The sequence below is a fragment of the Erpetoichthys calabaricus genome, chromosome 8 (assembly GCF_900747795.2).
Source record: "Erpetoichthys calabaricus chromosome 8, fErpCal1.3, whole genome shotgun sequence".
NCBI lineage: Eukaryota > Metazoa > Chordata > Cladistia > Polypteriformes > Polypteridae > Erpetoichthys > Erpetoichthys calabaricus.
Genome location: NC_041401.2, coordinates 174,776,425 through 174,801,298, shown reverse-complemented (window position 1 = coordinate 174,801,298; position 24,874 = coordinate 174,776,425). Strand labels below are relative to the sequence as shown.

The window sequence follows — 24,874 nt, the reverse complement described above, 5'->3', positions numbered from 1 at the left end:
ACTTGCCAGTGGCAGTGCTATTTTAGTTATTTTAGAGCAATTTAAATAATGCTTCTATAAAATATGCTATTAACAAAATTATCACTTTGGGAATTATAATTACACTTGGGTGGACTTCTAAGAACTGCAGCAGATTTTCTATGTGCCACAGAGGTAAAGGAAATCCCTGTTACTTAAGCATCAGTACTGTGCTCTGTTCAGAACGCTTGTAGGTCTGACTTTGTGGTTACTTCACACTTTTTTTCTGTCTTTAACTAGAAGACAGCTTGTGAGATGACGATTGAGCGGTCAACTGGGACCTGAGGCCGGATGCACACTGGCAGCGGGATGTGAGACCACACAGCCTGCACTTCAGCATTGCGGTCTGAAAATAAAGTGTCCTCGGGAGACTTGTCTAAATTTTATCCAGACCAGGAATCCACAGGCAGAAATAAAGAACAGGGTTGGAGATCAGGGTGGGGAAGCAAAGAGGAAACAGCATAACTCCACTTGAGAGAGCAAGTTGTAGTTGTGGGGGTCAGGGGCGTTGGCTAACAGCTGCCTTGCAGGAGGAGTGAATTGCTAGGATAGTTTTCCAGCCTAGGTTTCAAGCTGTTAAAATATATACAAAAAAAAACTTTTGAAGCAGTAAAGTTCATATCGGTAAGAAAGCAGTGAAATGTTTCGTTTTATTTGAAATATACTGGAAATGTATTAGTTAGGTTCTTAGGTATTGTGAACAGATTTCTATACTTCATTTTTGACATTTTCTTTTTTTATATTTCAACATTGTAATTCCACCAAAATGGAAGAGTATAGAAGCCTGAAATTTTCCAATAAATAAAATCCATAAAAGTCTCTTTACTGCATTTGTAATTTTTGATAACTTAATGGTATTTGTTTATATTTTTTGCTGGAGATCTAATATTATTTTAGCAATAGCAATTTACAGTTCCACTTGTTGGTTCGCGCCCTTGTATAAATAGTTACGTGAACAAACCTGATACTGAAATGTTTTAACTATTATCACTCAGTATATTTAACCACCAATGAAATATTTACATCAGTGTCTAGAACGTTTTAGGCAAAGTAGCGTTTTTGGCATAGTTCGCATGTCATCTAAAATTTCAGTTTGTCTATACAGTAAAACCTTGATTATCTGTCAGGGGTCTGGACTTTAGGCTGTGACGGATAAGAGAAAAGACGGATTACAGAACAGATACTTTAAAAATGATATACCGTAGATTAGTGAATAGTCATATTTATTTACAAAAAAAGTATGTTAACAAAATATATAGTTTTAACAAAATGAATCAATTTATATTAATATTGTAATAACCAGCATAATAAGCAAATACAACTCCGAGGTACTAGAGTTTTCTACGTTTTACTTGAAGTCTTTCTTCCATAACAAACAGTGCCGTCTTATACTCCGTTATCTGGGTTACAGAGCACATCTCCAAAACAATAAAAGAAAGCTTTCCCTACCAATAATTATCTCATGCCACTGAACATTGCGCCTTTTTCTATACTGCAAACTCTCCTGCTTGTTGTCTCCTAACTCCCAACTCAAAACTTCTTTTCGCCGCACCTTCCATTTTCTCCTAACTTCCCCTGTCACTCATCTGCTAAGAGGCTTGTCTGCCCTTCATAGAACTGAAGTCTTTCACCCAGTCCTATCACTTACACAGCATTCCGCTCTTTCTGCTCCCGCGCAATGGTTCACAAGCTGCATGCATGTCACAATATATTAGCAAAACATAATATAACAGAATTTAAAAAGAAAATAACAAATTACAATGCAGAATATCATTAATGTCAGTGGTTTCCATTTTCGACACATTTTTCAATTTTGTCTGCATCAAGCTTTTTATTGTTCACTGTTCTTCCTACTCCATAAATTGAACCAATACTTGAAGAGCTTTTGCTGCTTCGTAAAGTTTAATAATTTAATTTTTTGTGACAATTCCAACACCACATGCATATTTTTATGGGCCATAACAATGTGCAGTAGAACCTCTGGTCATGAACGTTTCCGAACATGTACAAATCGGGTTACGATCAAAAAGTTTGCCAAAATTTCGCATCTGCTCACAACCACACGCTCTGGTGCTAATCAAAAACACTGGTGGCCAGTTTCCCTTCCGGTTCGTATGCGCCAATGATTTCCCATTCTCCGTTTCCCATTTTCTTTTGTTTGCATATACAGGGCCTAACAAAGAAGACACACATGTTCAGTCTCCCTGTACATTGTTCTTGGTCAGACGTGTGTTCATTCGCTGTGAACTTTGTGCTCTATTTTGTGTGATTGTCCATTAATTTTGCAATTAACCATGGCCTCTAAGCAAGTGAAGAGTGATAGTGTTTGTGAGAAGAAAGGTTCGAAGAAAATTGAAATCCAATTAAAGAAATAAATCATTGAAAAGTATGAGCGTGCCTTTCATGTTACTGATCTTGCCGCCGAGTACGAAGATGTTGCAAAAGGAGTTACAATGTTAACCAAGCAAGTGCTGGAAGAGGTGGAAAAACTGTTGCTAGTATGGTTGAACGAGAAGGAACTTGCAGGGGATAGCGTAAGCGAGGCGATCATATGCGAGAAAGCCAGGAAGATTCATGCTGATTTTTCTTGTACAAACAGTTCGTAAGGGTCTAGCGCGAACTTGGTCTATCACAAACTCTTGCAATGTTAGTTTTCTCTGTTGTTCAAGGTTTTCTCAGTGTTATTCAATGTTCTTACATTTAGTTTACTATTACACTGTGCATTCTATGGTATAATTAACTATTTTTGTGCTTAAAAATCTTTTAAAAAAAATATTTACATACAGTTTGTGCTGTCTGGAATGGATTAATCGTATTTACATACAATCTTATGAGGAAATTACGTTCGGGTCGCAACCAAATCAGGTCATGACCAGAGGTACCACTGTATGGTAGTTTAATTATAACAAAAGAGAAAAGCTACAAAACGCTATTAAAGCTGAAGGTATGTAACTGACACTGTGATTTCAAAATGCAGCATGACTCATGGTGCCAGGGAAAAACACTGTGCTAGTAAAAGGCAGAGTTCTTCTAATATGTATAGCTCACAACACATCGTGCTGACAGTTAATCGATTGACGGGTAATCAAGATTTTACTGTATATCGAGATTCCTAAAAAATTCAAATTCAATCTAATTTATTCTTTTCTCTTTTTTTTTTTACCACACTTTCATTTAACAGACCACTGTTGCCCAGCACACTGTGCAGTAATTGCAAGAGTGGTGGCTCTGAGGCTAGGGATCTGCACTGGCAATCGTAAGGTTCGAATCCCATAAATGCCAAAAGGGACTCTGCTCTGTTGGACCCTTAAGTAAGGCCCTTAACCTGCAATTGCTGAGCGCTTTGAGTAGTGAGAAAAGCGCTATATAAATGCAAAGAATTATTATTATTATTAAGTATAGTATTAGTAGAAAGCGCACAACATAAACATAAGACATATTGTTGAAAAATGAACCAAGAAGTGTGCTGCGTTCAGTTGCTATCAGATATATGATAAATAAGTTTTCGAGTTCCAAATTCTATGTCAATGCACTACGAACTCAGAGCTTCATGTTGGACAATTCAGAAAAAACAAAGCTTCCCAAATTCTCCGTTGTAATGTAATACTAGACTTTCATCCTAGTCAATAGTATGATATAAAACATATAACTTGGTCAGCCAGAAATGATATTTTTTGGTCAAACTACATTTGTAGCAAAGTGATATAAATTTAATACATTTATTTTGCTGTTTATTTTCACAGATAAGGGACCTAGGATTGCTTGACAACATAGCTACTAGCACCAATAAATAAATGATCTATTTGCCAAAGATAAACGATGCATATTAGTATGTACTTGTATAAACTGTAAAGTCTGTTTTTCTTTAAGATACACATTACACAATCTAAACCTTGTTTTCCATAGTGTCTTTCACAGTGAGCACTGCTTCACACTTTATTACAAAACAATTGTCCATGCCATCATTCAAGCGGAATTACAGTGCATTGAAATCCACAAACCAGAATAAAAGTACTGCGTAGGCGAAAATAGCTCAGAAACGCAAATTTAAATGTCAAGACTTAATGAATAGATTGCCCCCTTTCTGTGGTATAACTTTAGCTTGAATTTTAATGTGGAGGATTAAATAACATCCTGGACAGATATAGAGAGGCATTCTTTGAAAGAAAGAACCCCAAAACTGAGACAAGCGAAGCTGAGCTAAAGAGAAATGAGAAAGTTGTCTTTCTTTTACTCATCTTTCTGATTAAACAGTACAATTTAGAGATAAAAGACAGGAAATTCCACTTTGTCCATTATCTATTATCTGTATATTTGATGTACTGGTACTCTGAGACATAAATTCTCCTGGGATATTTTATTTTAGGTTTGCTTGTTGTTTTTGATTCTCAGACATCACCAAAATATTTACATCTTTAGTACTTGAATACTCAATCACTTAGATTTATTTGAGTTATTTTTATATTGGCAGCATAGTATTAAATAAGTTAGCATTGCCTCCTCATGGCAGATTTCAGTTTGTTTCTTGGCTGGGATGCTATCTTTGTGAAATTTAAAAATTTTCTGAGCTTTTGAATTAGTTTCCACTAGAACCTTTTCCACCTATGGCCATAAGATGTGCTTTCAGATTGATTGGTCTCAATAAATTATATAAACATGAGAGAAAATGTGTAACCCTCATTACTGTTGTGATAAATCCTTGTTTCTGTTGTTCAAAATAGAATCGTCAGATAAAAGAAATGCATGAATGTAATTTTTTTTGTGATAGTTTACGTTTATAATGTCATTATTGTCACATGTACAGGGTAAAGTCAAATTCTTATTTTCATGTGCTAATCAATGTACAACATGTCACCAATCTGCATCACGATAGCGAGTATGGCAACCTTACCTGAGGTATCTTAACTTACCTGGCAATTTCAGAGCATGATCCAGCAGGACAGTAAACAGCAGCAGCTAAATTGAAAGATTAAAAATCAGTTTAACAAAGTAAAGTATGTTTCAACTATAAATCTTAATATTGTACTTTCTAGTCCATTTACCAGCCTGTATACCTCACTGTTTTGCCATTGTTTCCAATAGTTCTAATGTTGTTCTGAGATTTTTCAGGTAAGGATATATTAGTAATTCAGTGTCTATAGTACAATGTACAATGTTTTAGTCCAAATCGATAGTTTTTCAATTGTATTCCTTCCCACATCCCTAAAGATACAGTATATACAGATTTGGTTAGCTGGTGACCCTAAATTAAGTGTGACTATAGGTCAGAAAGAGGCCTGCAGTGGACTGGCATTCTGTCCAAGGCTGTTACCTGCCTTGCTTCCGATGATTCTGAAATGCACATCAGTCTCCCACAACCTTAAATTGGATTAAGTGTGTTTGAGACTTCTATGTTATGTAATGTTATTCATAATTATACTTCCACTTAGGAGCCTAGTGCTATATACTGTTACAGTAAAGGAAATACATTTTGACAGAATGGGAGTATAGTTGGCGTCAGTGACTTCCTTTGATCATTTAGTGAGCTATCACATTGCTGTCTGTAATAAGGTTAATTTGCAGTTTGATGGCATATGGTTAAAAAGTATCTTCTCATACAATAGATGAGCCTTCCCATCAATTGTTGTAACATTCTTGTTTTTCTTTAACGTTTTGTCTAAAAACTCAAGAATAATCCTGTACTCTAGTGTGACTTATGGTTAATTGTCATACTGTATCTAATGGTTGACACTGTGTTAACTCTAGGGTGCCATAAGGTAGCTCACATATGAAGGGAACATTATCAGACAACGAATTTAAGACCACCTTAAGTAAACTGGCCTTAGCTATAGAAGATTGCCTTGGAATGTAATTCACTATAGGTTTTGGGCCTGGTGTGATAATCTGAGGTGTCTGACCTATGTAGGCACTTAGTAGCCCTAGGGATTGGTAGTCATGTTTTGTGCATTTAATATAGGAGTTACTAAGCAATAAAAAGGTACTGGTGGCTTTGCAGAAAGCATGACACATAGAACACAAAAGGAAAGCACAGGGGACTTTCATTGTTTCAAAAAAGGCAAATCATTGACCAGGTACTACAGGAGAATACTTCAAGGTGCGCCCTGATACTGAACACTAGGTTTAAACAGTCCTTTCTGATTTTAACTCTCCATATTATTTTGAAAATAAAGATGCTTGCTATACCATGTGCCTATGGTCTAATGCCATCTTGTCCCAAGCTTCGAACAATGTCTGAGTTGAGCAGTTCTACACAATGATCATATAGGCACACTCAATATACTGGATCATAGCATCTTGCAGTCTGTGTTAACTTTTGGTGAACTTGCTTTTGTAAAATGCCTGCAATCCAGCAGTCTAATATGTGTTTGTTGGCTTTGGGTTCAGCAGGTGTTGGCCCTCAAAGACACCATTGTGAATAGGGCAGGGAGCAGTGTGACTATTAACTTATTGCTTAGCAGATGAAGTTAGCAGACAAGGCTCCTCTTAGCAAATCATGCGGGGGTTGTAGACCCATGCAGCTGTACTTTTAGATCTTCTTTGTATGCAGACAAAAGCACAAATATGGCAATCGTATGAGAAAATCAGCAAAGTATTCAGAAAAAGAAAGACTCTATTCACTGCTACACCAGCCTCTGGAAGATGGTAAAGGGTCAAAGAGCAGTAAAACGCTGAGAATTTGAAGGGGTGTGTGGTAGGTTTCATAACTGACTGCAAGGGGGATTCAAACCCACCCACAAAAAAATTGCTTCAAAAACTTAAGACAGTTGTAGTGGTTTCTTTCATTGAGTGTCGAGGGAATACAAAGCATTATGAGGTGGACCTGTGTAGTGTGTAGCTTACATGAGATTTAAAATTCAAACATGTCCCTAGACCTTTGTCATATGGCATTGTCCTCCCACCTTCTTCCATACTCTGGTCAGATGCTATGTGTATAGTGCAACCTCTATTCTGACATCACTTGTTCAGAGAAATCTTTTAAATTGGATGTCTGGCATACAGTATTTATTACTTCTCTGGTGCACAAGCTTTGTGTTTCTTTCTTAAATTTCCAAAACTCACAAATCTGCAGTAAGTGCAGAATTCTTAAGTGTTTGTGAGTGACTATGATTGTGCAAACAGTAACATGTAAATATAAATGCAGAATGCCACATGTGGTATAGATGTATTGAAAATAAAATTCAAATACAAGAAAATGTGTAACATAAAAGCACAGATTTTTTTTTCTCTTGATTACTGACTCTGTAAAATGAAATTGCTCATAAATATGTTGAACCCTGAAGGCTGAAGCTCAATTCACAGAATCACACTTCCTGAAGCTGATGCACCAAATTCACGGCAAAACTGTCGGTCACCTTTTTGTCATCCAAAACTTAATGAACACAAGAACCTCACATGTGTAAGAGAAGTGATTAGCTGATTGTCAATCACATTGCCACTTTGTCTTCTATGACAGACTGTAACTAGCATGAAAATAAAACTCCACACATCTCATATTCTTTCAGATTTGCACGGTTTTGTTGTTTGTAGAATGTAATTAAATTGTGAAATATAGCATTTACAGTGCATCTGGAAAGTATTCCCAGAGCATCACTTTTTCCACATTTTGTTATGTTACAGCCTTATTCCAAAATGGATTAAATTCATTTTTTTCCTCAGAATTCTACACACAACACCCCATAATGACAACGTGAAAAAAGTTTACTTGAGATTTTTGCAAATTTATTAAAAATAAAAAAACTGAGAAAACCCATGTTCATAAGTATTCACAGCCTTTGCTCAATACTTTGTCGATGCACCTTTGGCAGCAATTACAGCCTCAAGTCTTTTTGAATATGATGCCACAAGCTTGGCACACCTATCCTTGGCCAGTTTCGCCCATTCCTCTTTGCAGCACCACTCAAGCTCCATCAGGTTGGATGGGAAGTGTCGGTGCACAGCCATTTTAAGATCTCTCCAGAGATGTTCAATCGGATTCAAGTCTGGGCTCTGGCTGGGCCACTCAAGGACATTCACAGAGTTGTCCTGAAGCCACTCCTTTGATATCTTGGCTGTGTGCTTAGGGTCATTGTCCTGCTGAAAGATGAACCGTCGCCCCAGTCTGAGGTCAAGAGCGCTCTGGAGCAGGTTTTCATCCAGGATGTCTCTGTACATTGCTGCAGTCATCTTTCCCTTTATACTTACTAGTCTCCCAGTCCCTGCCGCTGAAAAACATCCCCACAACATGATGCTGCCACCACCATGCTTCACTATAGGGATGGCATTGGCCTGGTAATGAGCGGTGCCTGGTTTCCTCCAAACGTGACACCTGGTATTCACACCAAAGAGTTCAATCTTTGTCTCATCAGATCAGAGAATTTTCTTTCTCATGGTCTGAGAGTCCTTCAGGTGCCTTTTGGCAAACTCCAGGCGGGCTGTCATGTGCCTTTTACTAAGGAGTGCCTTCCGTCTGGCCACTCTACCATACAGGCCTGATTGGTGTATTGCTGCAGAGATGGTTGTCCTTCTGGAAGGTTCTCCTCTCTCAACAGAGGACCTCTGGAGCTCTGACAGAGTGACCATTGGGTTCTTGGTCACCTCCCTGACTAAGGCCCTTCTCCCCAGATCGCTCAGTTTAGATGGCCGGCCAGCTCTAGGAAGAGTCCTGGTGGTTTCGAACTTTTTCCACTTATGGATGATGGAGGCCACTGTGCTCATTGGGACCTTCAAAGCAGCAGAAATTTTTCTGTAACCTTCCCCAGATTTGTACCTCGAGACAATCCTGTCTCGGAGGTCTACAGACAATTCCTTTGACTTCATGCTTGGTTTGTGCTCTGACATGAACTGTCAACTGTGGGACCTTATATAGACAGGTGTGTGCCTTTCCAAATCATGTCCAATCAACTGAATTTACCACAGGTGGACTCCAATTAAGCTGCAGAAATACTTATGTACTTGTGCTTTCTCAATTTTTTTTATTTTTAATAGATTTACAAAAATCTCAAGTAAACTTTTTTCACGTTGTCATTATGGGGTGTTGTGTGCAGAATTCTGAGGAAAAAAATTAATTTAATCCATTTTGGAATAAGGCTGTAACATAATAAAATGTGGAAAAAGTGATGTGCTGTGAATGTTTACCGGATGCACTGTATAATGTAATCTCCAGGTAGTGTTAATAAAGCTGACAACATTTATAGTGGTTGCAAAACGCTCAGATTCTCACCATCTAAAAATGGTAAATTTTTTTTGTTGTTTTATTATGGGAACCCCAGAAATATACCCAGCCTTAGCCTGACTTGCGCACACTCACACTCAGAGACACGTATAAAGAGGGTTAAGTGAATTGCCAATAGAAAATATATTAAACAAAGAGTGAAAGAAAAAAAAGATTATTAAACAGCTGTGTGTGCAAAAGCCCTCCCCCCATAACCCAAATGGTGATAGTTAATTAACACAGAACAACCCCTCCAACGAAACAAATTACAAAAAGAGTATCAATAAACATGGCAATACAGAATCCAAACACATTCCATATCCAGATCAAAATGCAGATTGAAGATGGTAAATGAACAGAAGTCCTAAGTGAACAACCTTCAGTATAATATGTGAATTTTTGTCAAATTGTGAATGGGGTGTTGGTGAAGACATGCAGGCATTGGGAGCGTTCCATATCAGGAAACTGTAGTAATCCAATATTAGGGTGAAGAGTCAAGACATAAAAGATGGGTGATTGTACCTTTATTTATTTATTTTTTTTTTAGAAGATGTTTTCTGGTAGAGTCCAATGTGCCCAATCTGCCCTTCCTTGCTTGAGGTTTACCAGTGGTAAACTCTCTGTCTTTACTTTCATTAAGTTTTCTCTTTATTGCAGACTTTGGCAATGATAGGTCAACTTCCCAGACAGTGTTCTTGTTTTGGCTAAGTGTTGTGAAGGGGTTTTTCTTCACCAAGAAAGGAATTCTTCAGTCATCTAGCACAGTTGTCTTCCATGAGTGTCTGGGGCTTCTGGAGCTGCTGAGTTCACCAGTGTGTTCCTTCTTTTTAAGAATGTACCAAATGGTTGATTTGACCACTCTTTGTGTTTTTGCTATCTCTCTGATGAGTTTGTTTTGTTTTCTAAGCCTAGTGATTGCCTGTATTTACTTGCATGAACAGCTCTTATTGAGAGTTCACAGCAACAGCTTCTAAATGCAAATTCCACGCTTGGAATCAATTCAAGACCTTTTACCTGCTAAATAGTTGAAGAAATAATGAGGGGCCTGCTCACACCCGGCTATGGAACAGTTTCTTAATCAACTGTCCATAAACTTTTGAGCCCTTAAAAATGGAGGGACTATGCAGAAAGATGGCCGTCATTCCTAAACGGCTCATACAAAATTTTTGTAAAACCCCTTGAGTTAAAGCTGAAGGTCTATACACTTCATTTTAAATCCACTATGGTGGTGTTCAGAGCCCAAATTATGAAAATTGTCACTGTCCAAATACTTACGGACCTGTATTTAACTGTATTTAACAGTTATTGTACAAAAAATCCATGTGTGTTGCGTGTTTTTAAAATGGTACTATACCAGGATTCTGCTATATTTGGTACTGGCACTTGATGCTCCTCTGCAAAACCTCCCTCACTCCCTGATCTTCAAAGTGCCTTTGATCCTCCAAGGGATCCACATTATAGTATGCATAAATCTCTGAAATTCTGTTGAGCAATTATGTGCTTTGAATGGACCCCGGCCGGACTGTATGTGTACAGTCTTGCAGGATGGAGCAACTAAGAGCCATAGGAACACTAAAAGAAGATATGCGTTATTTGCTTCAGTATCATATTTGGTACCAGCACTAAGGGGCGAATGCTGGTATTGGTACTCAAGTCATAACTTCAGTATCAATCCAAAAGTAGAGCTTACAACTGGAAGACTTAATGTGCAGATTATGTGACACGAGTAATATGAGAATTTTTCAGTGATGTTTTCGATACTGTTTGCTGTAGTCCAGCGTTGTTCACCATTGGGTCCGAGACTAACGAAAACTTTGCTATATCCATTCTCCATGAAAATGTGAGATTAAAAATTTTCCTCTGCCATCACTACAAAATGCGTTGGGTAGGTAGCATAAATATATATATATCTTTGGGTGGAGTATTCCTTTAATGAAAGGAGCCTGCAGGTTCGTTCATGAGTCATTACCATAGATAACAAGGATGATGCTAATCACTGATAAATGTGAATGATCACGTTCACTCCATATTGCAGGGTTTCTCTGGGGTTCATGACATGTGTTTTTGCAAAATCATATTGTGCTCCATGACATTTCCAATATAAAATAAAAATCAATTCATAATGCATTTGGCCTTTCTGGTCATATTGATTATATACATAAGATGTAAATAGATTGACAAAAGGAGACCATTCAGGCCATCAAGCTCATTAGGTTAGCTAATTACGAAGTTCCCCTAGGATCTCTTGAAGATACTTTTGTATTGTCAAGATTTCTGTTTCAGCTACTGTACATGACTTAGTGTGTACTATACTCTGAAGACCGTTTATGTGAAGAAATGATTCCAGGACTTTCCTTAACTTGTGCCCATGTCCTTAACTGCATTGTTTGCTAATTAATTGAAATGATTCTCCTGGGTCATGTTAATGCAGTCATTATAGGATCTTTATCATTATACACACAAGTGCCTTTGAGGATTTTGAAGACCGTGGTAGGTCACACATCCTTCTCTCCTTGAGAGACAAAAAGGCTTAACTCTCTGAACTTGTCACAGAAGGATATTGCCTTTAGTCCTGGGATGTACAGTAATCCCTCCTCCATCGCGGGGGTTGCGTTCCAGAGCCACCCGCGAAATAAGAAAATCCGTGAAGTAGAAACCATATGTTTATATGGTTATTTTTATATTGTCATGCTTGGGTCACAGATTTGCGCAGAAACACAGGAGGTTGTAGAGAGACAGGAACGTTATTCAAACACTGCAAACAAACATTTGTCTCTTTTTCAAAAGTTTAAACTGTGCTCCATGACAAGACAGAGATGACAGTTCCGTCTCACAATTAAAAGAATGCAAACATATCTTCCTCTTCAAAGGAGTGCGTGTCAGGAGCACAGAATGTCACATAGATAGAGAGAAAAGCAAACAAATCAATAGGGCTGTTTGGCTTAAGTATGCAAAGCACCGTGGCACAAAGCTGTTGAAGGTGGCAGCTCACACTCCCTCTGTCAAGAGTAGACAAAGAGAGAGAGAGAGATAGAGAGAGACAGAGTTTGTTTTTCAAGCACAAATCAATACGTGCCCTTCGAGCTTTTAAGTATGCAAAGCACCAGCTGCACAAAAGATAGCAACGTGAAGATAATCTTTCAGCATTTTTAGACGAGCGTCCGTATTGTCTAGGTGTGCGAACAGCCCCCCTGCTCAATCCCCCTACGTCAGGATCAGAGAAAGTCAACGCAAGAGAAAGAGAAAAGTAAGCTGGGTAGCTTCTCAGCCATCTGCCAATAGCGTCCCTTGTATGAAATCAACTGGGCAAACCAACTGAGGAAGCATGTACCAGAAATTAAAAGACCCATTGTCCGCAGAAACCCGTGAAGCAGCGAAAAATCTGCGATATATATTTAAATATGCTTACATATAAAATCCGTGGTGGAGTGAAGCCGCGAAAGGCGAAGCGCGATATAGCGAGGGATTACTGTACTTGGTTACATATCTTTTAGATATCCCTTCTTGAACATTATTCCATTCTTCGCCCATTAGTAAAGTATTTTTCAGTTATCACACTATCTCATTTCTCTTCTCTGCATTAATTACAAAAATCCTACTGCACAGTCCTGGTGTGTAAAACTTGGGCAACTCTCTCCACCCACCTGATCTCCATGTAGGTTTTAGAATGATTATGATGCAAGGGGCCTCTATAAAAGGCTTGTTATTTCATCATTCATCAACTCTGAATTGCCTGGAGTGCAGGAACATTTGGCTGTTCCATTAATTTGTAGGATGATTCTTCAGCGATGGTTCCTTCTTCAAACTAATTGCTGAGTTGAGTTAAAAAAATGCCAGTTTAGAATTTTTTTAAGAGGAATGAAAGAGTGAAGTGACAGGAAAAGTCTGAAGATTATCATGGTGCTCACATTTGATGTTGATTATTGTCACTGTTGATTCTTCATTCCATTGTACATCTCTAAGAGTGAAATATTGATGTAAGGCCAGTTTCTTAAATCAGTTTTAGGCCCATGTAAATAAGTAAAAAGTTTATAAAGAGAGTGTTGTGTTTTGATTGTTCACAGGCGCAGTGATGAAGTCACGCACATCAAAATCCAAAACTCTGGTGACTATTATGACTTGTATGGAGGAGAAAAGTTTGCCACACTGGCAGAGTTGGTTCAGTATTATACTGAGCAGCAGGACCTGTTACGGGAGAAAAATGGAGATGTAATTGAACTGAAATATCCACTGAACTGCAAAGACCCAACCTCTGAAAGGTAAGGGAGCATTTGGGGGGGTTTGGAGAGAGGGTTGTTGCAGTGAGGAAAAAAGTATCTGAAGGTCAGTGTTATGTCGAAAAAGAATGTGAATTACTGTGTCACACTCACCTAAAAAATGGTTTTGGTTGACTGTTAGCTGCTCGTCTCCGCGGTCTTTGAATTAAAATCTGTAAACTCATCTTTATTAAAGTCATGCTCTCCAGTTATACACCTTTCCAGTATAGTTTTTCTTGCTGCACTTCTGTAGCTGATTCACCCTCAACCACTACAAATAGCAAATTATAATGTGAAGTGCTTACTTGTGTCGGTAATTGCTACATTTTTTTAAAATTTAGTATGTTATTTACATTCTTCTGATCAGTTTATGTACTTCATTCTATACTGTTATCTGTCTCTCTGAAGTGCTTTATGATAGTGTATGTCATATATAAAATAAATATTTATTAATTCACATTTGTTCCATACCACTTGCTGTGGTTCACACTCTATTGTTGTAAACCTCTTTCTCAAGCACATATTAACCTACTTTTCATGTCTTTATCTGATTCAAACTCACCTGTTGCACTTTTCTTGTTCTCTTTCATCACCCTCAGTCAATGTAAAAAATACATATTCATCAGCTGCATAACTCTTGTTCTGATTTACACTCATCTTCAGCACACTGTTGCTCTGATTCACACTTATTTGGTGCACTGCTCTCATTGTCTCTGGTTTGTTATAACCTAGTGCACTCCTTTGTCCCTGAATCATACCCTGCCACTCTTTTGCTCTCTTTCACTCACACTTATCTACTATGTATTAATTCCCTCTTACCCACTACACTAATTTCTCTTTATATTTAACTCTCCTTGAAGCCACAATTTTATTGCTACCTCTTATTCATTGCTATGCACCGTAAACTTTCTTTACCGATTTACACTTATCTGCTGCATTCATAATGAAGTGCTTCATTCCTTTCTCTGTTTTCATATAATGTGATGTACTCTTGCTTTCTAATTCACTTTTACCCGCTGTACTACACCCTGCTTGAATCACAGTCACCTGCTGTAATCCTCTTACTATCTATGATTTATAAACCCCATTGTTGTCCTCTTGTCCGCTCACTCCTCTTTCTCAGATTCATAGCTAACTTCCTGCATACCCTTTGCAATCTGATTACTTTTCACTCAGTGCACACTCATAATTTATATTGTATTCACGCTACACTGCTACCTACTTATCACTCCAGTTCAGACTTGACTGTTACGGACCTCTCTTTACAATTAATTTTTTCCTGCTGGACTCTATTCTTTCTTGTACACAATACTCCATTTCACAATCTTTGCTTTGATTCACACACTTACTTCAAACACTGTTCTGGCTGATTTTTTGCTACTAAATATACTTCTTCCTGTTTTATGCATGCTCAGCTTACACACTCATTTTACTCTGATTTATACTCGGCTAATGCACTCCTCTGATTCACAATTACTATGCATAATTACTAATTAAATTTGTACTCATCTGATGCACACCTCCAAGACTTATTAGGTGTCATTGTATTCCCTTGATCTCTGTCTCCTTCAGTCTCATATGCTGCACTACTTTCTTCTTCTAACCTTACAATCTGTTTGTTGCATATTTTATATTTCTTTGTGCCTCCACCCTGCCCATACATTTTAAGCTGATATGGCTATAAATATGTTTACATGTGCCTGGCTGACCAAGAAATTGAGCCTGTGATTTTAGTGTTTTTTCCTTCTGTATCTGCATTGGATGGTTGGCGTCTTCCTGCTAAGAAACCTGAAAAGATAGAGATCATGTAAGGTTAATTCTGTGGCTTATTGCCTTACACAACTTCCATGAACCTCAAATTCCAGACAGATTTGTGTCACCAAGCTTGCACACTGATGTCATGTTAGTCCAGGCTTTTGTTATCAGACCACATCTTCTGTCTTTATTTTTGCCTTGTCATGGAATCTGTTAGTTTCCAATTCTTATATTGTATTTTCTTCACCCTGAGATAGGAACGTCTGTGTCTACTGTAGTCTGCACATGATTTCCAAATATGCATTGTCCTTTCTGACTGTTTAGTTGATCTCTTTTTATTATGTAAATACAGGACAAATGAGAAATGTGGAATGTCAAGGCAGATTTATTTTTTTTCCTCTTTCCAGTTTCTGTTTTATTCAGGAATAGAAAAGCTTTCCCTGCTTCTGAATACAGGTTTAGTATGTGTTGGCTGGTAACATTACAGGCTGGCAGACTGACTTCAGCTTTTAAATGAGCCTCTCTGCAGCAAATATAATGTCAATCCCCAGAATGTTTGTCACTTTTTTAATGGTTTGTATTATAACGAAAGCTGGAAATTGAGATAAAGTGCTTATTTCATTGCACTTGAATGCCTTTCATGGTCATCATAATAGCAGTAATAACACTAATATCATGGCTTGCTGCCAACACTGAAACACTTTGATCTACAGCACCATCTAATGGAACAATGGGGAAATCCTAATGGAAATAAAGGGGACTGGGGGCATTCATTGTGATGATTTTGAAATTAAGTATTCCTTGAGAGTACCTGACTATCTTTTAGACATTATTTTGGAATATGGGAATGTTTAAGTTAGGGTGTGTTATTTTCAGAATGTCAGAAAAAGCTGAAAACTTTCCTAGACAGAATGCTAGTCCATTTCCTTCAAACACCCACACAGGTGTAAATTTTGTAGTCACCAATTCACTTAATCTGCAAATCTTTGGGGATATGGGAGGAAAACCAGAATGGTCAGAGGAAAACTCACAGTCATGAAAGGAATGCATGTTTTCCACTTGGACAACTTCTGGGTGCATTATTTGATTCCAATATACTGAATCTGTCAGGCAACAGTGCTACCCACTGCATTGCTGTAACATATGACACAAATTCCCAGTTGCATGCATTGACATTACAGTTTGTAAGGCAATGACATATAAAAAAGATACGCATTGTTCAGGATATTCTCTGTGTAACGCTTGTACGATCTCCCAATTTCTGAATAGGTTTTACTAAAAGGTACTCCACTTTGTCCAGAATTGTGTGCGCTAGGTTAAAGGGCAATTCAAAATTGCCTTCATGTGTGCATGTGTAGGCTTTATCATGGACCTCTGCCATGTCCAGTGTTGTCATTGCTTTTTCCTTACTGCCGCCAAAACCTCTGAAATTGATTAGGCAGATTAAGTAATATAATGTTATTTAAAATGTGAAAATTTCTAAATGGGTGATTTACTTTTTTTGGGAGATTAAAGTCTTGATAACAAAAAACTTTAATAGAATGGAGACTTTGAATAAAACTAATTATTGTTTCTTTATTTAGTTTTAATTGTTGCATATCTCTTTTTCGAAACATTGCTGAGCTGTTTTGTTTGTAGAAGAAATACAGTGAGTGCATTCATTTGTGGGCATGAAGAAGGTCTGATGATAGTGGATTTTGTGAAAAGGATGAACATGGTTGTATTGAATATGTATTTTAAGAAGAGGGTGGAACACAGGCTGGCATACAAGAGTGGAGGAAGATGCACACAGGTAGATTATATCCTTTACAGGAGGGTCAGTCTAAAGGAGATTGGAGACTGCAAAATGGTGGCTGGGGAAACATTTATAGGCAGCATAGGTTGCTGGTCTGTAGGATGACGTTGGATATCAAGAAAAGGAGAAGAGTGAGGGCAGAGCAAGGTTGCAGCGTTGTGTTCAGTGAGGAGGTAAGACAGGTACTGGGTGGCACTGAAGAGTTACCAGACAGCTGGGCAAGTACAGCAGAAGTAGTAAGGGTGACAGCAAGAAGGGTACTTGGTGTGACATCTACACAGAGGAAGGAAGAAAAGAAAACCTGGTGGTGGAATGGGGAAGTACCGGAGGGTATAGAGAGGAAGAGGTGGGCGAAGAAAAAGTGGGGTAGTCAGAGAGATGCAGAATTAGACCGGAGTACAAGGAGATAAGATGTAAGGTGAAGAGAGAGGTGGTGAAGGCTAAAGAATGCTAAGGAGGGAGAAAAGGACCTGTATCAATTGGCTAAACAGAAGAACCAGACTTAGAAAGATGTGCAGGGGGTTAGGGTGAAAAATGATAAAGATGGAAATGTATTTTCAAGCAAGGAGAGTGCTGAGCAAGTGGCAAGAGTACTTTGAGAATCTAATGAATGAAGAGAATGTGAGAGAAGGTTGGATGATGTGGCGATAGTGAATCAGGAAGTGCAACGGATTAGCAAGGAGGAAGTAACGACCGCTATGAAGAATGGGAAGGCTGTTGGTCCAGATGACATACTGTACCTGTGGAAGTATGTAGGTATTTAGGAAAGATGGCAGTGAAGTTTTTTACTGTATTGTTTTTAATGCAGTCTTAGAAAATCAGAGGATACCGGAGGAGTGAAGAAGAAGTATACTAGTACCAATTTTTAAGAATAGATAGATAGATACTTTATTAATCCCAAGGGGAAATTCACATACTCCAGCAGCAGCATACTGATACAAAAAAACAATATTAAATTAAAGAGTAATAAAAATGCAGGTAAAAACAGACAATAACTTTGAATAATGTTAATGTTAAAAATAATGTTTTGAATAATGTTAATGTTAATGAATAATTCCAGGTGGAATTGAAGAGTCGCATAGTTTGGGGGATAATAATAAGCAGGATAATACGAATAAGCAGGATGTGCAGAGCTGTAGTAACTACAGAGGGATAAAACTGATGAGCCACAGCATGAAGATATGGGAAAGAGTAGTGGAAGCTAGGGTTAAGAAGGAAGATGATGAACAGTGAGCAGCAGTATGGTTGCATACCGGAAAAGAACACCACAGATGCGATATTTGCTCTGATGGTGTTGATGGAGAAGTATAGAGTACAGGAGGAGTTGCATTGTGTCTTTGTGGACTTAATGAAAGCATATGACAGGGTACCTAGAGAAGATTTGTGGTATTGTATGAGGAAATTGGGAATAGAAGAGAAGTATATAAGAGCAGTACAGGATATATATTAGGGAAGTGTGACAGTAGTGAGGTCTGCGGTAGGAATGATAGATGCATTCAAGGTAGAGGTGGGATTACATCATGGATCAGCTGTGAGCCCTTTCCTATTTGCAATGGTGATGGACAGGTTGACAGACGAGATTAGACAGGAGTCCCCGTGGACTGATGTTTACAGAAGACTTTGTGATCTGTAGTGAGAGTAGGGAGATGTGGAGATATGCTCTAGAGAGGAGATGAATGAAAGTCAGTAGGAACAAGACAGAATGCATGTGTGCGAATTAGTGGGAGATCGGAGGAATGGTGAGGAAAAGGGATTAGAGTTGGCAAATGTGGAAGAGTTCATATACTTGGGGTCAACACTACAGAGTACAAAGGAATTGTGGAAGACAGATGAAGAAGAGAGTGCAGCAGGGTCAGCTCAGGTTTGGAGATTGCATTGGTTTGGACATGTGTAGAGGAGAGATGCTGGGTATATTGTGAGAAGGATATTAAGAATGGAGCTGCCAGGTAAGAGGAAAAAAGGAAGGCCTAAGAGAAGGTTTATGGATGTGGTGAGAGAGAACATGCAGATGGTGGGTGTAACAAGAGCTAGATGCGGAGGACAGAAAGATATGGATAAAGCTGGTCCGCTGTGGAGACCCCAATGGGAGCAGCCAAAAGAAAAAGATGATTACCAATATACACAATTAGGCCTGGGTAAAATGATTGGTTTTTTCATTAATCGTTATTTTTTGTTTAATGATTCAATATCAATTGTTAAACTCTCAAGATCGATCTCTTGAATATCTATCCTGCTCAATTACTATATGTAGATTTTTGCTTATCTTCCATTTTTGTGTCCGATCCAGTAGATGGCGCTAATGTGCCTGTTAGTGCTTTTTCTGTTGAAAGCCTTGTACTACATTGTAAACGCCTGCATCAGATGTGTGGACTTACTGCGAATTCAAACGATGAGCTGGTAAAGAACAACTAGATGAAAGTAAAGCCATATGTAAGCTGTGCAGCTCAGAATCAGAATCACTGTATTGCTAGCATGTGAAACACACCAGAATTTGATTTGGTTAGGTGCAGAAACATGAAATACAAGACATTACCAACTCAAGACAACACTATTTCAACCCATCATTTACCTGACACTGTGCAAACTACTGTACAAATACAAAAGTTTACTGAACAAAAACATTTACAAACTTCAATAGTACCCTGAAATAAATAGAAAAACTATACAAAATAATATAGATATCAGATAGTACAAGTTGAACAAGTATGAAGTATTTATGAATAGACAAACCGCACAGTTACAAGTTGTATGTTGTAAAAACAGTAGGAGTAACCCTATGTAAGTTTATTTAGGATCTGAATACTTTGAGGAAAGAAGCTGCGGAGATGGCATGTAGTCCAAGGATGCACGATAGACCTGTACTTTTTCTGTGATGGCAATTTAATGAACAGATGGTTGTTGGGATAGGTGGAGTCAGCTGCAATCTTTCCTGCTCTTTTTTTCGGTCTGGCAATGAACAGATCTTTAATGTTGGGAGACAGCAGCCAATGATTTTCTCAACTGAACAAGCCACCCACTGCATCCGACTCTTACAAAGAGTGGAGGCAGAGGGAAACTAAACGGTTATGGAGGTGGTCACAATGCTCTCAATGATGGCTGAGTCAAAATTTAACAATATACGCCTTGACAAGCCAAGCTTTTTAAGCTGGTGAAGGATGAACAGTCTCTGCCTGGCTTTCTTGATGATGGAGGTGATGTGCTTGTTCCATTTTAATGTATTAATGAACAGTTAGCGACTTGACGGCGGAAGTCAATCCTCATCTCCACCGTTATAATGGCATTGAGCTCCAAGTTGTTATAAGAACACCATTTTAGAAGATGGCCCACCTCGCTTTGATAGGAAGACTCATCAGTATTAGAAATTAGCCATGCCCCGTGGCTTCCGCCCATGTATTAGTGAAAAAGGACCGTGAGGAGGGCCCAGCCCGGTTCCCCCTCCCCTCGGCCTGCAGCCTGTGTCACAGATTAGTGTGAATATATCGCTCCTGCAAGCAAACTATGATTCTTAGTGCAATGAGAGAAGTTGCAGAATCAACTGGAATGTTCAAGCAAATCTCTCTATTATAAAAAAAAAAAATCCTGTAGAGAAACAGTACGGCTACAATACATGATCTTCACGTTAAGATCACAGAAAACACTTAAAAGACCCGTGAGACTAGAGAGATTGGCTACGGAGCATCTCGCGGGGACCTTAAACATGAGACTTTGTGCCAAGAGATTGACCCAGGACCATCTCGCAATGACATAGAACATGAGATTCTTGCAAGACATGCCCTACTTACAACCAAATAAGAGCAGGGGCAGCCAACAACACTTTGGCTTTGAGCACACACAGATCCAGGGCTCTCAGCACATATAAAGTGTATAAGGACAATACGTTATAAATGAAACGTAAACGACAAAGCGAAGAAGAAAGCAGCGTGGAGAAAAGAGACTCAAAAGCATTGGAAAGACAAAAACAAAAAGAATAATCTAGGTACAAATTCGGAAAACAAGGAAAGTAATTATCAGCCCGGAACAAGTGGAATTGAAAAAAAAAGCACATCCAGTCGGGACATTTGCGCTATACACATGCAGAGCAGGTTAAAGATTATGAAAGTAATGATAATTTTCAGCCCGGAATAAGTGGAATTGAAGAAAAAGCACATCCAATCCGGACGTTGGCACTATACACATGCAGAGCAGGTTAGAGATTATGAAAGCAGTGGAATTCGAAAGGCTCAAAAAAAAAAAAAAAAATATTTGGAGCGATACACATATGGAGAAAGTTAAAGAATATGAAAGTAGGAAAATTAGAAAGTATAAAAAAAAGAAAGTAAAGATCACAGGAGCACAAACAAACGGAAATTATTATTATTATCGAAAAAGGGAAAATAATCACTGCGGACCAGGTGTCATTAAAAAAAAGGATAAAGTGAGGTCAGAAATAAAAGACAAAGTAGAAAACAAAGTAAAACTTCATAAAAAGGTTAAAAAAAACAAGCGGGCCAAACACATGCAGAGCAAGTTAGAGATAATGAAAACTGGAATTCAAAAGACTCAACAAAAATATAGGCACAAAACACATGCAGAGCAAGATTCAGAATATGAAAGCAGAAAAAAACAACAGTGTCAAAAAAAAGAAAGTAAACATCGCATTAGCGAAAAGAAATAAATTATTATTTGGAGAAATAACGAAAAGGCGAATAGAGATCAAATGTATGGACATAGGTGATATGTCAGAAGTATGTAAATATTGTAAGGCTTTGAAGTTTAAGTCAAGAGAATTTCAAAAACAGAGTTTACCTCACATGCATTTATCGGTTACTTTGCAAAAAAAAAAATTATTAACTGCTGATGATGTAGATCTTTTTGTCTGTGCTGAAATTCCAAACAGAGAAACGTATCCTGAATTATGGTACAAAGTCATTAAACTCATTTAAAAGATTCAGCATATCGGAACTCCAAAGATTCCAAATACGGTTTTTACAGAAGTTCTAAAATAAAAGTGAAACTAATGAAATAGCAACAATTCAAAGAAAAAAAAAAATCTTAAAAGTGTGTATCCGGGAAAACAAAAACGGTGGTTGGCTAATGAAGCCCCCTAGTTATAGAAAAAATCACAATCTAAATCCGTGAAGTAGTTCGCTCATGAAAAGTGGACAGACATACAGACAGGCAGATATTGGATTTTATATATATACTAGACAAAGAGCCTGTTTCGACAACGTAAGATGAAAATATAAGCACCACAAACCTGATATAGTTATATTGAATGAATGTGTAATTAGGCCTCGAGCTGTAGTCAAAATCTGCCTTTCAGGCCTCTAGAGCTTTAATCGAAGTCGCCTTTCTCTTTGAATTTTCACGGCCGTAAATCCGCCGCCTGCCGCGATGTCGGTCTTGTAAGGTTTTTCGGGCAGCTGCGCAGAAGGCGACTGCGCATTCCGCACCACAAACCTGATATAGGTGTATTGAATGAATGCGTAATTAGGCCTCAAGCTGTAGTCGAAATCGCCTTTCAGGCCTCTAGAGCTTTAATCAAAGTCGCCTTTCTCTTTTGAATTTTCGCGACCGTAAATCCGCCGCCTGCCACGATGTCAGTCTCATAAGGTTTTTCGGGCAGCTGCACAGAAGGCGACTGCGCATTCGGCTTCGGACGGACAGGAGTGAGTGAGTGAGTGAGTGAGTGAGTGAGTGAGTGAGTGAGTGAGTGAGTGAGTGAGTGAGTGAGTGAGTGAGTGAGTGAGTGAGTGAGGAGATTGGCGAATTATGTATTAAGATAGAGAAGAGACCCACTACAGTTGTGTCATCTGCAAACGTTAGGATTATTTACAGATCTGTCCATGGATATACAGTCATTTGTATAGATTGAAGACAGGAGGGGTGAATGAACCCAGCCTTGGGGGGAGCCTAAGCTAATTGACATTGGATTCAACAGATGGGGGCCCAATCCCACATACTGCTTCCTACCTGTCAAGCAACTCATAATCTAGATGGGCACCATAGGCTGAGAAGAAATCTACAAACAAGACCCTCAATACAGGTGTTAGACAAGTCCAGGTGGTGAAGAATATAGTGGAGGCATAAATTAACTGAATCCTCCACTGAGCGATTTGCCTTGTATGTGGATCAAGAAGAGAGGGTCAGCGATGGACTTTAGGTAGGAAAGCATGAGACATTCAACTATTTTCATAACCACTGAGATCAAAACAATTGGCCTATAGTAATTAAGTTCAGAGAGTTTATCATTCTTGGGGACTGGAATGATAGTGGCTGCTTTAAAGCAGTGTCAATCGACATCCAAACAAAGTAGAGCCTAAACAAGTTGCACTGGAGATGGTATTTAGCTCAAAGCTTCCATCTAAGTCACCCCGTGCCCAAAAATAACAGATTCTATAGCAGTTTTTGTCTGTAAAGATAAGAGACAAGATGAGTGCAGAGCGTTGGAAATTTTTTTTTATAATTAAGAGCAATGATATTTTGTTCTACATCTTCCGAGTGCTGATGTTTACTGTTCATTACTAATAAAGTATTTCTTCTTAAATGTCCTTCCATGCTTGTGCATATGTTATGTAGACACTATGTAGACACCCTTCAAATAAAGTATTACTGAAATTTGTCACATTGTATTAATATTCTCTATGAATGGTTAAGAAATTTCTAAAAAAAGCCATCATGTCAAATATATCTGTGCATGCTAATTCAGTCTCGATAAAATCAATATCGAATCAAATCAGGGCATTGTGAAATGGAATCTAATCGAGCTGGGACATCAGTGCTGATACACAGCCCTTTACATAAGGCAAAGAAAATAATTTCTTATAATAAGTGTACACCACTTTTACATTTAATAAGTTTACAAAATTTATGTTTCCACTGCTACTGAATTTAGTGAATGCCTAAAAATCCATAGGTGCTGGCTCGGGGAGCAAGTTAAAGGCAATATGTCATCCAATCTTGAAGTGAATCAAATACATCTTTTAAATTGCTATAAATATATTAAGAGATAACACACTGTAACTGACTAGTCTGTGGAGTTTGATTGTTTAATTTCTTGTAGTGCTTCTATTCTTATTCTGGTGTTCTTTATATTGATAGCCTGACAAAAGTACCCTAACCTTCCTATGCTGATGCAGTGTGACTTGTAAACTGTGAGGAGTTATGAGATTTTAGCAACTGCCTTTCTTGCTGTGATGCGCTTTTGTTTCGAGTTTTTTCAAGGTGTAGATCTAAAAATACCTTTAAGCAATACCATGACTCCACCTCACCCCTAAAGCAAATGCATTCTGGAAATTTTCATCCTCTTTCAATAATTTAACTTATAAGGCAAAGTAAACAACAGTGTTCTGATGTCCTAGTTTTAGAAGAAGTTACAAAATGTGTAACATTCAGATACATTCAAGGATTACCTAACTGTTTTGAAAGTTGTAGCATTTTTGATATTTGTTTCCTTCATTTGTGTATGACAATTTTCACAAGAATGAATCATTTAAAAATAACTGATGATAGAATGCAGTTGTATGTTTCTAATTAATTTTATAGTTAAAACTGAGCCCAAACAAAACATCTATATGATGCCATTTTAAGCTTGGAATATTATTGAACAAGGTCAGCATTTATATATATATATATATATATATATATATATATATATATATATATATATATATATATATATATATATATATATATATATATATAATAGGATGTCCCAAAAAATGTATAGACACTTTCTTCCAATCTCATAGAAAATCTTTTCAGCAAGTGGCTCATTATGACCATTAAACAAAAGTTTTATTCCAGCACTAGGTCACAACATCGATAAAGATGATTCAGACCAGAGAATTGAATTTTCTGAGTGATACCTGGGAAAATGTG

At 38.0% G+C, this 24,874-nt stretch overlaps 1 protein-coding gene across 2 annotated transcripts in view; it reads left to right on the top strand.

Annotated features, from left to right (window-relative positions):
* ptpn11b (protein tyrosine phosphatase non-receptor type 11b) overlaps positions 1-24,874 on the top strand; it is a 181,572-nt gene that overhangs the window by 113,825 nt on the left and 42,873 nt on the right. For both annotated transcript variants that reach the window (XM_028807847.2, XM_028807848.2), the window contains exon 3: positions 13,273-13,467. In XM_028807847.2, coding sequence (XP_028663680.1) covers positions 13,273-13,467 — 195 coding nt within the window. The remainder of the gene's footprint in view (positions 1-13,272; positions 13,468-24,874) is intronic.